At 44.3% G+C, this 12,654-nt stretch overlaps 1 protein-coding gene across 1 annotated transcript in view; it reads right to left on the bottom strand.

The window, feature by feature from the left end:
- The window catches only part of LOC138283557 (uncharacterized), a 106,226-nt gene extending 100,116 nt beyond the window's left edge, over positions 1 to 6,110 (bottom strand). Inside the window, exon 1 of the mRNA XM_069221497.1 lies at positions 5,417 to 6,110. Coding sequence (XP_069077598.1) covers positions 5,417 to 5,778 — 362 coding nt within the window. The 5' untranslated portion in view covers positions 5,779 to 6,110. The remainder of the gene's footprint in view (positions 1 to 5,416) is intronic.
- Between the last annotated feature and the right edge of the window lie 6,544 nt (positions 6,111 to 12,654).

Below are 12,654 nucleotides of genomic sequence, written 5' to 3'. Positions count from 1 at the left end.
GTAAAACAGAAAGTACAGTAAAATTAAAATAATTTAAACAGAACAGTTTTCAAATAAGAGAAAAGAGATTAAAAGAAAGAGGGATACTAAAAATAATGCAAAAACAACAGAAAATAAATAACCTCTGTATGTTATAGACCTATATGTAACCTTCAGGTTACTTTGAGGCAGTGCTTAATTTGTTAATAAAAACGTGCCAGTGCCCAAAGCTCTCTTTTGAAACATGCAGCTGCTACATTTAAATGAGAGAGACATCTCTGGCCTCTTTAATCCATTTAAAGCCACTCCCTGCCCCTACAGCTCATTCTTGTAGCTTCCTGCTTTCGCTGTTTGTGACGCTTTTTTGTTATTTTTCTTCCTCCACCTTTCCCATATGTTTCGTTTCTAGCAGTAAATGCCTGATGAAGAAAACTAAGTGCCGGCTCTCAGAACCACCGGCTCAAATTAAGCACTGTAGTGAGGTTCCTAGCCTTGCAAAATCGTTTGTGGGTTAAAATACTAACTACAGACATCAATGTTTAGCATAGAGTTCAAAGATAGCAATCCCAGTAAAAAACAAGCACTGGCAAAGCCAACAGTCCTGGTATCGGCCACCGCCCTTTTCTCTTTGTCAGTGTGCTTGCTTGTTCTGTTATGTCTTTTTCAAAACGTATTAACACTGGCTAAACATAATATTTTTTACTCAAAAAGCAAATATTTCTATGGGAATCTCAGCCCCTTTAGGTAACTACTTTGTATGCAGAGGTCTCCTTGTGAAAGAGAAGAATGCCATTACTCATAGTGAAGTTAACTAATGACCAAAGTGGGCTGGCCCACAGCCTATGCTTTGTGCTGTACTCGGTGATAGACAAATGTGAATGATACAATGGCATAACAATGGATGAGGAAGTCTAGCTGAAAGTCCCTGTAAGTACAGTATACAAATCATGTTGGTAAAATCAAAAGGCCTTGGCTAACGCCAGACCTATGTATGCTTTACACATGTATATTCACCAGTCAAATTGTAAATGCAACACATATTTTGCCTTCATTACCTGCAGTTACAAAAGTCAACAAAGTTGGTAGAGCATTTTGTGGTCTCTTCAGCCCTGGCTCTGACCCCGTCCCATATCTGATCACCACGCCTCCTCTTATTCTCTCTTGCTCAATGCACATAAGATCACAGTTCTGCTACAGTCCATAACACTTCGACTCTAGGTAAAGTGCCCAGTGTACATATAGCGCGTTATCAGTAATGCTCTATTATCAGGCTACTATTGCCCCAGGCAGGTTGTTTTTGGTCCCTAAAGACCTAGACACCAAGGACTAACCACCACATTCCGATAGTTGAACCTGACTGTCGCCATGGAAACAGAGTTTCTAAAAAAGGAGCATCATTAGGAGACGGTACTGAGGCTGTTCTCCGCAGAGAAACAACAGTGCCACGCGCAGCTGAAAACTGACTGCTAACGAAGCACGAGGGGTCAAAAATAACTTCTCTCCCCTACACGAAGGACAGATTCACACATTCATGTGCGCGAACGTGCTACTCACTCAAATGCAGATGTAAACGCATACAGTCCTTTCCAGCATGAACACAAAGACGGGATGCAACATTCATCTTTTCAGTAATACACGTTCAGGAAATCAATGTGTGCAGCAATAATGCATTATGCTTGCAAGTTGAATATTATGGTAACATGCATGGATGCAGAAATACACACGCACATTCGTTTAACATTCATGGAGGTGCACACAGATTCAAGGGAATACGTTTGCTGGCATGTAGAGCAAAACCCTGCATGAATGCATGCTAATACGACTAATTAAAAACAAAAAAAACACTGACGCAAGGACACACAACGATGCACAGTCTCACACGCATACACTAACATGCACACTTACACACACACATACACCCGACTTAATTCCCAAATCTATGCTAGCAGGATGTTCAGGCGAAAGGGTATTTGGTTACTGTCAGTGGTGGTTCTGAAATGTGAGTGATTCAATATATTTGAAGGGCTTAGATCTGGGCCACAACGTGTTAGGTGAAATAGGAGTGTGGAAAGTGCTGGGTGAACAGGGTGCGTGGAGCTGCATGTAGAGGAAAGGAAAGGTGTGTGATGGTGCCGAATTAAGGGAAGAGGTAACACGTCCAATTTTGAAGGGTGGCGATCTTTTTGGAAAAATACGCTATGAAGAAGACTGTACACATTGACCCTGCACATGTGATAAGTAAGTGCCATGGTGAGCGAGTGAAAACTGAAATATGAGTCGGCAGTGTGTGCAAGAGGAGCTCAGGAGGTGGTTATGACACATTTATATTGTACAATTTCAATGTAAAGCCTGCGATGGAAAATAAAATAGTCTACACTCTACTGGGCCATGGCCCCGTCTCTATTCACACATAATATATTGATAAATAGCATATTATGCTCTACAGCTCTCGCATTCTCTCTCTCTCTCTCTCTCTCTCTCACTCTCTCTCTCTCTCTGTCGCTCTCTCTCACTCCCTCTCACTCGAAGTGGGAAAATGGAAAAGAGCCGCCCCCCCCCCCCTCCAGTGGAGGGATTTTGAATTGGGATCGTAAAATGTCTTTAAACCTGTGTTCACAGACGGATTTTGAACTTGAGCCCGATAGCCATAACTTTTAAACTATTTCAAGCGCGTTTAACACTTTTTGACACATTCATTCCTTCAAACCTACTGAACGGATTTACACTAAACCATGCAAAGTTAACTTGCAGCTAAAATATGAAATGTCTCTTTTTAACCTCTCTTTATATCATCCCTTGAAGGAGCGACATGAAACTTGACTTGCCAAACCAAAAGCAGATGAACGTTATCCTTGACTGCTTCAGTCTCACCTGATGTTATAAATTTTTAGAAATTTGGTATGAGTGGGTAAGTCGCTACCAGCGATCTTCAGAAGGTGGTTCTTGATACTTTAAAATGTTTTTAGGTGAAACAAAATCCTAATACATTTTACAACACATGTGATTTACATGCTTGTGCGACGTATGCCAAGCTTTGGACCTGGAGACAACTAAACTCAAAAACGAATCCCACTGTAATTCTAGTTATTATTTGTATGATGTAAATTGATTGCCAAGCAATTAGCTGTGGGTTCTGCATTGTGTGAAAAGAGGGCTAACAGCACAGACTGCAGAGTGTGGACGAGACCTATCAGGTGTGAGTGCTGTAGTGTAAACAAAGGGCAGAGTGTGTGAAAAGCACTGTGTTGGGGGAATAGAAGTGTAAGAATACCATCATTGGCAATGTCATCCTAGGGTTAAGGCCGCAGTGTGCAAGTTCTCCATTGCACACCAAGGTGGATGTACGCGCAAAGGAGAGGTGTATTGGTGACAAGGGAAGGCTGCAAATGGTTCGTCCTAAACAGTTGATACAACAGTTTATCTCTGGAAGTTGCCACAATAATTTGCTCCAAATAAGCTACTTTGTTTAAGTGCCAATCTAGAATGAACTGTAACATGACAGCGCACGGCTGGAAAGCTGTGTCCTGATCTTATGGAACAACATGACCACACTCACCGGATCCCCTCTAACATCGGGACCCAACACGAAGTACCCAGTTGTATCACAGAAGGAAAACTTCAACAAGGAGACACCAGTGAGCTCAACGACTACTTTATTGTTAGTGACATGATAGGTACATCAAACTCCACCACCAGCTACCAATTAAAAAACAGAGAGTCTATTCAATAATCACTCTTGATAAGGTCCAGGGAAGCACAATACCTGCGCCTGACCAGATAAAACTGATGAAACATTTCTACTCCAGACAGACAACTAGATACACTAAAAGTCTATAAATGCACACTATGGGTCAACAGAAACTATGGATATATTTAGCATATGCCTCAATTGCCTTTTTGAACCTTCTACACAAGGACACCAAGACTCAAGATGGAATGGTGACTGGAGTGGTGATGAAGCCCACAAGGACAATAAACGGAGCAAAACATTTTCAACAAGAGGCAATGACTGAAGTGTGATGAAATGGTCTACATGTCATATAAAAGACTATGGTGACCAGAGACTTGTTAGGCATGCTCAAAGTTGACAACTGTCCAGCTCCTGTATCCCCCTGTCACCAAATGGCACCTGGGAAAATGAATGAACTTTCCAACTCCTATTTGTCAATTTCTCCATCTCTATCTTTTATGTTATTCAATACTGTTTGGCATAATTAGCAGAAATTAGCAGAAAGTGAGCAATAAAATACAAAATTGATGAGGTACCTAAAATTTGGCTTGCCAGTGCCCCTCAAAATTTAAAACATGAACCTCCAGCAATAAACTCACTGCAAGTAATGGTCCAGTTTACATCTGATCCAACAATGTTCTCTATAAAGAACATGCTCTTTTGAAACCATGAGTCTCTTTCAATATTATCCTAACCCTAGTTCTAACCACTAGCAGACCTGCCAATCTTTAACTTACTTTAACTGTAAATGTCAACATTACCTGAAAGCTAAATCTAACACTTACACCAAACCTAACACTAACCATAATCCCAACCACATTATAATCATATCCATTAACATCCTGTAACAGAAACATAACCACAAAGAATAATACCCTGTGACTCCAATGCTACAAAAATGTGGGGGCGGTGACTTGCCTAACCTAGTCTTTATTTTTTTGTAATTGTGAGCACATATGTATTAGCATAAGATAAACTTGCATTTCTATTGGCTAATAACATCATTCTTTAAAATGACGTTGAGTGATTTGTATAAACAGTTTAAGCAAGGAAGTGGGCTAACCGAGGAGCCAAGAGCAGAAGATACCCTACTAGCCTTGTGCCCACGGTTGCATCTTGGGCCCTTACTATAAAGACAAGTGAGCCTAGCAATTTATATTGATTCTAGGGCACCAGGAGATCCAGAGATAACTAAATGAAAAGCACCAAGAGTGTCACCAAAACTGGCACGTACCTGGTATTGAGGAAAAGTTTTAAAGGAGGTCTTTGATTCTGGCTAAACCTGGGGTAGTCTCATTTGAGAGCGCTCTGCACCACATTGCAGCAACACCACCTGTGCACTGGATGCTTTAGAAATGTTTTAAGACCAGGTAGGAATACTTCAGACGAAAACATTGCCTTGAACTAATCAGGTCACTTTAAATATTAGGAAATCCTGAAAAGTTATTCATTTAATTTTGATATTAGTAGACAGGAATTAACGTCCATCTTTCTTTATTGATCAAGATTTGCATAGGTTCCGCTTAGACTGTGTTTAATCACCGCTTCCTCCTATTGATAACGTGTTAGCTAAGATACAAACTGAAGAAATGTTGACCACACTGAACTCAACGTCTTACTGTGAAGTTGCCTTTTCTCCGCTGCTCTGGATGGAAGGCCCATCGCACAAGCAGCCACAGCTGTACTTAAAACATGTAATCATTTTACCTGCTTTCACTGGGTTCCTTCTTGTCCCGGACCCGGATCCACTTGCGGAGCAAGAATCGCTTGCGTCGAGGTGAGGCACTTGGGGTGGAGCAGTTCGACCATGCTGTGTCCTCGTCACTCGATGGAGTGATCTCGATGGATGGCAGCTGAAGGAATTCCATGTTGGCATTGACTGAGGAGTCCCGGACAAGGTCTCCATTGCCCTGCTTTTCACTCCGCACATTCCGCATGCGCCTCATCTTGAAACGCCTGCGTCTTAGGGACGGGGTGGATGCGCTGGACCAGGAGCGTCCACATTCTGTAGGCTCAGACACCTGTAGCGCAGGAAGCTGGAGGGTGGACGGCATGTTCGTAGCTGGCATGTCAGGCTGCCAGTCCGGCTGACACACACGAACAACAACACCACAGGCAAAATGGCGGCGCTCCAGCCAAAATCTGACTTGGTGCAGAAGTGACCCGTGTCACGAAGTGACTGTGATGAAACCAGGCCCGCTCCGTCGATGGGCAAACTGTCACCACATGAAGATCATCTATTTTTAAAGAGTTAGTCAAACGTGACTTCCTGGGCAGGCTTGAATTTCTTTGCATTTTGTGATCATGTTTTCTGGGAGTGTCTTCTCCACTCGAGTGGTTTCCAGAGGCATCGGTCCTCTCGACACCAGCAGTGACAACGTTTTGATACCACGAAGGTCTTTTACACCTGCACGACAAAAAAAGTAGGATTGTGAGACGAGGTCAAATAAAGAAACGAGGGGAGAAAGAGAGAAAGAGGGAGGAGGATGGGAGAGCTGGTATAGAGAGATGAGGAAGAAAACAATGAAGAATAGTTAGTGGAGGGAGGGTGGGAATAGAAGAGAAGTTAAAGGAACGTGTGGTGCTAGAGTAGAAGTGATAGTGAGGGGGCAAAAGAGAGAGTGGTGTAAAAAAACGAAGGAGCAGTTTGGAGAAGATGGGACAGTGAGGGATAGGCACAGCATGAAAGGCGACAAGAGACTAGAGAGACGGGGATAAAGAGACAGGTTGGTTGGGTGGAAAGGTTTGGGGTGAAAGGGAAAGACGGACAGACTCACACTAGGGAGGGACAGACAAGCAGGTCAGATTTCTAAAACGGAAGAGAAATAACGCGGGCATGTGGGTTCACTAACATGAGGGGCTTGGAGAAATAGGGAAAGGCAGGGGAGGGTGAAATGTGGAGAAGGTCAGTGAGAAGGCGAAATAATGGAAAACAAGGACGAGAGCAAGAAGATTAAAGGCGGTATAGGTGATACAGACAGAAGTAAGAGCCGGGGTCAGCGTCTGAGAGAGAGCAAAGCCCGGACACCCGCTGCAAGTTCAGGAGAGCCCCTCCCCCGGTAGCACCTGCCACGGCGGCAAGGAGGGGGCGACTGGCTACATTACAGGTTGGAACACTCCAATGCTTGGCTTCACCCATGACTGCACGGTGCCTGCCTCAGTGCCCGACGGCACTCTCTGCAAGTTCAGGAATACAGAGGGGGCGGGAAGTGGCGAGCCTCCCGGGGATTACAAACCTGGAACGAGAGTTACTATGACGAGAGGAGGCAGAAGTCTGGCAGTCACGACCTCATATACAATGGAATGTACTGAACTTTTGAGGGGAAGGAAAGGGCATGCTTCCGGTTACTCAAGCAACCCCCCCCCCCCCCCCCACCCAACCGGGTTCCATAATAACATAAATGAATGAGCTTGAAGCCCTCAAGGAGCTATATCACCGAAGTGAGTACGAGAGACTGGAGAGGGTATGGGGCAGAAGTGAAGGGTACGAAGGAAGGGCAATCTGGAGTATGAGTAAGAAGTGAGGCAGAGCAGGGTGGTGAAGGGTAGGGAATAGGAGAGGACGAGGAAAACGATTATTGAAATGGTGCGGGAGTGCGGCACGAGAGGCGCAAAGGGAATATACGAGGGTACGAATAATACACGCAAGAGAGGAGAAGACAGGCAGGGAGAAAGGTAAGCAGTGCCTGATGTGAGCTGGAAGTTCCAGGTGGGGCGCACGGGCACTCAGATTTGGGGACCGAGACTTTCCCATCAGACTTTCGCACTGAGCAAGAAAAAAAGACGCAAAAGAGGAAAGAAGAGAGAGCGAAAGGCAAAAAACAAAAACAGTGAGAAAGAAAGCAGGGACGAATAGGAACCTGAAAGAGTGAGATAAACAGGTTGTGTCTTGTGATGGATTAAAGAGGCAGGAGGTCAAATCAAGACTGTGCAGCATTAGTATTAGGCACCCTAGTCATTTGATAGCGCCAGCCAGGGGTTTATGAGTAAAACTTTAGGCCTGCCACACCTCTTACAAACTAAGCACTTAAGCTAGGGGTGCAGGCTAGAGACACAGGGTCCTCTAGGTGTAGCAACTATTGCCCCAGCCTTGCTCTCTGGAACCCCTATTACTAACATTACTACCCCTGGCCTAGGCCACATCAAAGCAGTTGCTGGAACATGAACCAAAAAGGGGCGCAAGGGCATTGTTTATTTTGCGGCTTTGACTATGAGTGCTCCAGTTTCAGATGGTATTTGCGCAGGGATCGCAATTATTAATAAAACGAAATTTACCTCAACAATAATCACTGGGTATCCTTACACCCCCTTCCAATATGGACAAAAAGCAGCAGGTCAAACCCTGGCACAATTTAATTGCGAAAAAGGCCCACTAAATACAGGGACATGCAACAGATTTCGTGCCGAAATCTACTTCCAATAAAACCGTAATTACATCCGGAGCAATCGTTAACAAGGCCCTTTCGATTCCCACTCTGTCAAGGGAAGAGAAAGGAACGGGTGGCTATTAAACATTAGAGAGTAAATAGGGAGAAGGCAGGGAGATTGCAAGAAAGATAACATGATAAATTACTGGAGGAGGAGATGAGTTGGAGAGACAAGCAGATGAAGACCGATCTAGAGAGGGCAGCAGTATAGACAGTCGTTTTCTACCACTGCCAGAAAAGAACCTATGTTGGCTACATGGGTACCCCTCTTCCATCCTTCGTCACTCTCTTATTGGTTTGTAGGTACCCCTTCATGTAGTGCGGGCCAGGCTCTAACGAGCAGTGCAGCACTGCAGATGTGAAGCTCAACTGTACACCTTCTAACTCTGAAGATGACAACCAAGTTAGAGATCCCTAATTATTTCAATGTGCAATGGATAACCTAAACACAATTGTCCTCTTTAAACAATGCCACAACGTACAGTTCAGTATCACAGTGCTTTACCAGCAGAACATCCTGACCCAATCTGACTTTGCCTTTAGGCCCTTAAAGGACCTCTGGTGGAAAACTGATGACCTGAGCATGGACAAAAGAGCATTGTAGTTTATATTAACTCCCATGAATCACAACTCCGGTGTGCCACAAGTAAAAGGGGGTGGTCTAGACCCCTTGGGGTTCACAATAGTGTGCATAAATGCTTTTCTAAGAGTACTACCATTTCAATAAGTGATTGTTGCCCCATCATGGAAAGGGGCAGATGGATCAATTTCTCAGCACAAGCCTTTAGCCACTTCAGTTTTGTGACAAAGTTACTCCTTTCCAGCTCATCACAATCTCGGGTGACCCAGATGCCTAAGTATCTGATTCCCTCTGGACTCCATTGTAAAGGTTAGCCTGTTATGGGGACTGTGAAAAGCAAGTAAGGGGGGAAGCTTCAGATCTGGACCAGGTAATTTGCAGTCCTGAGAAATCACCAAAACACACAACATGCCAAATAACGGATGATAAACTCTCTTTAGCCCAGTAAATGTACAGGATCACATCACCAGCATATAGAGAGATCATTAATGAGCCTTCCCAAGCTGCAAGCCTAAATGCGAGTGTTATTATTCTCTCACAAAACATGCCAATGGCCCAGTGGTGAGTGAAAAACTCATTGAGGAAAGGGGAAACCACTATCAAGTCCCCTATCTACACAGAAGGGGTCACAGTGCAATTTATGAATCCTAAATTTGGTCTTTGGGGAGGTGTACAAAAGAATATTCAGTGACAAAAAGTAGCTCCAGAGCACCAGACGGTGCACAGCTTCCCCCATGAACCGCCATTCCAGCGTATCAATCATTACTTTTCGCAGGGCAGGACCCACTCTATTGAGAGTTGCCAACATCATTCTTAGATTGTAAACTGTGGATTTCTGGGGAATAAAACCAATTTACTCCCATAGACCAGGAACTGGATAAGCAGTAGGAGTTGCTGCACCAACATCTTTGCAAAAATGTTATTATCTGTATTTATCAGTGATAATGGCTGCTGTTCAGCATGACTAAAAGTTAGTGGCTTAGAGAAGAGGGGTGTGGAGTAAGAGTGGAATGGCGAAGAGTGGAGTAGAGTGTTGTGGAGTGGCAGAGAGTGTTGTGTTTAGGAGTGGCATACTGTGGAGTCGCATAGAGTGGCACACAGTGGGGTGGCGTACAGTGGAGTTGACTGGTATAGAGTGCATTGGTGTATGGTTTTGCAGAATATTGTGGTGTAGAGTGAAGTAGCATTGAATACAGCGGCATAGAATTCAGCGGCGTACAATTCACAGTGTCATAGAATGCAGAGGCATAGATAAGAGTGGTGCATAGCAGAGTGCAGTGGTGCAAAGTGGAGTGGTGCATAGTAGAGTGGCATAGAATGCAGTGGTGTAGATTAGATTAGAGTTGCATAAAATAAAGTGGCAAAGTGTGCAGTAGTGTAGAGTGGTGTATAGTGCAGTGGCGTAGAGTGCCGAGTAGATTTGAGTGGCATAGAGTGCAGTAGTGTAGAGTGGTGCAGAGTAGAGTATCGTAGAGTGGTGGAGGTCCAAGTAGAGTATAGTGCTATAGAGTGCAGTGGCATAGAGTGAAGTGATGAAGAGTAGAGCGGCATAAAGTACAGTGACATAGAGTGTATTGGTATAGAATGCAGTAGTACAGAGTAGGGTGGTGTAGAGTACAGTGGTCGAGAGTGCAGTGTTGCAGAGTGGAGTATCACAGAGTGCAGTGGTGTAGAGTGGAGTAGAGCAGCGTAGAGAGCAGTGGAATGGAGTATAGTGCATGGAGTAGAATGTAGTGGCCTACAGAGCGGTTGTTTAAAGTGCATTGACATAAAATGCAGTGGTTTAGAGTGCAGTGGCATAGAGTTGAGTGAGACAGAGTAAAGTGGCATAGAGTGCAGGGGAGTAGAGTGGCGTACAATAGAATGGCAAAGAGTGCAGTAGTGTAGAATGGTGCAAAGTGAAGTGGCACAGATTGCAGAGTAGACTCGAGTGGCATAGAGTGTAGTGGCATAGAATGGTGCAGAGTAGAGTAGCATAGTGTGGTGCAGTGCAGAGTAGAATATAGTACTGTAGAGTGTAGTGGCATAGAGTGGACTGATGCAGAGTGGAGTGGCATAGAGTGCAGTGGCGTACATTGCAATGTTGCAGAATGGCATACAGTGGAGTTGTGCAGAGAAGATTGGTGTGGCCTAAACTGGAGTAGCATGGAGAGGCACACAATGAAGTGGTATAGATTGGTGTAGAGTGCAGTGGCAAAGAGTAGAGTGGTACAGAGGCATGTCATGAAGTGGTATAGAGTGCAGTGGTGAAGATTGGAGTGGTTCAGAGTGGAGTAGAGTGCAGTGTCCCAGGGTGCAGTGGCATGGAGTGGTGTAAAGTTGAGTGGTGCAGTGGTGTGGAGTGGTGCAGAATAGAGTAATGTGGAGTATGCATGGTGTGGTAGCACACTGCCATTACAGACAGCACGTTTTTGATTGAAATTACCATTATATTGGCACAGACGTACGGTTTCACTAATAAAACTATACAGTGCACAGACAATGATGTGTGGAAATTGCATCACCTAGATCACCTAGTGTAATGATTGGTTTTAATCATATTAAGGTATTTGTTTCCAGCACAGTTCAGAATTAATAAAAATGTGCTTCATTTGTGTTCCTAATTCTGATATATTCTGAAATCCTTGCATAGTCCATTGAAATGTTTTTATAGGATAGAAAAAAACTCTTTCCTTCCCCCAGTGTCCAGCAAGATTGGCACATAAATCCTCTCACTTTGAAGGCAGAGAAAGGAAAGTAAACACCAAGCTCTCACCAAAGACAGAGCCTGACATTTATCCTTGTTCTTTGAATAAACAGCAAATGTGACGAGATGAGAACAAGATTTACAGGCCTGTTTACAAACAGGGAGCACTCAGAAGGATACTGTAAATAATGATTGTGCAAGGGAAGGGACAAACCAAAGCTGGATAGCCTAAAACAAATAAAGTTAGCAAACTGAAATCAACAAAATGTGAGTTACAAGCCACAAAGCCAATGATAAGCAATGGACGGAATGCATTCCCAGGGAAGCAATCTGAATGCACTTAAAGTGGCTGCTGTGGGATACTTTGTGGGGAAAGTCCAGTATTTTAGCCCAGTCCGTACCTTGCAGAGGTTTGGTCATATCAGTTTTCCAGGTAGTATGGCGAGAAGCCCCGGAGTGGTCTCCATGTTGCCGGAAAGGTCTGTACACCTATCTTATCAGTTTGCCGCCACTCCCCATGGGGTAGAGCTTCTGTCACACCTCATGTGGAGATAGTGCTAGCTGGAGAACATGAAATAGTACATTCATTGATTGTTTAAGGTGTTTGTAAGTAAGGAGTTGACCTGGGTGAAGATGGTAGTCTGGCGCAAGGGTTTGTAAATCTAGTAGCTCACCGTCCACAAACAAATCCCCCAATTTTAAGATGCCTGCAGCATGCCACTGATGGATTTGCTCCAAGCGCAGGCGTCCTGTGCGAGTGGGAGGGCCTAGCATAGGTAGTACAGGAGCGTAGGGTTTCTTCATCAGTGTGTCAGTGTGTCAGTGTCAGTGAGTTTATAGGTTCCAGCAAAGCAAGAGAAAGCAGTACAAGATGGTGTTCCGTAGAATGGGCAGTAGGAAACAATGAGTAGTGCAGTATGCCATTCTTAAAGTCTTTTCTGATAAGTCCCATCTTATCCAGGGGGTGGTCAGACATCCAGCGAGCCACCAGTTGGAGCTGTGCAGCTAAATATTAGCATTCTAAATCCGGAAGGCCTAATCCACCCACAGTCATGGGTAGCTTTAGAGTGGAAAGAGCTTCCCGATGGCACACCAGCAACCACATCTGATGTGTGGGGTGTCTGAAGAAGAAATGAGGGAGGATCAGGGGAAGTTTTGCAAAATAATAGAATAATCAGGTATCACACCATCTTCACTAGTGCCACATGACCCATTACTTGTATGTTCTGATAGATGTGACATTTTGCACAAT

The sequence above is a fragment of the Pleurodeles waltl genome, chromosome 3_1, assembly GCF_031143425.1.
Source record: "Pleurodeles waltl isolate 20211129_DDA chromosome 3_1, aPleWal1.hap1.20221129, whole genome shotgun sequence".
In the NCBI taxonomy this organism is placed as follows: Eukaryota; Metazoa; Chordata; class Amphibia; order Caudata; family Salamandridae; genus Pleurodeles; species Pleurodeles waltl.
This window is presented reverse-complemented; position numbering and strand designations above follow the sequence as displayed.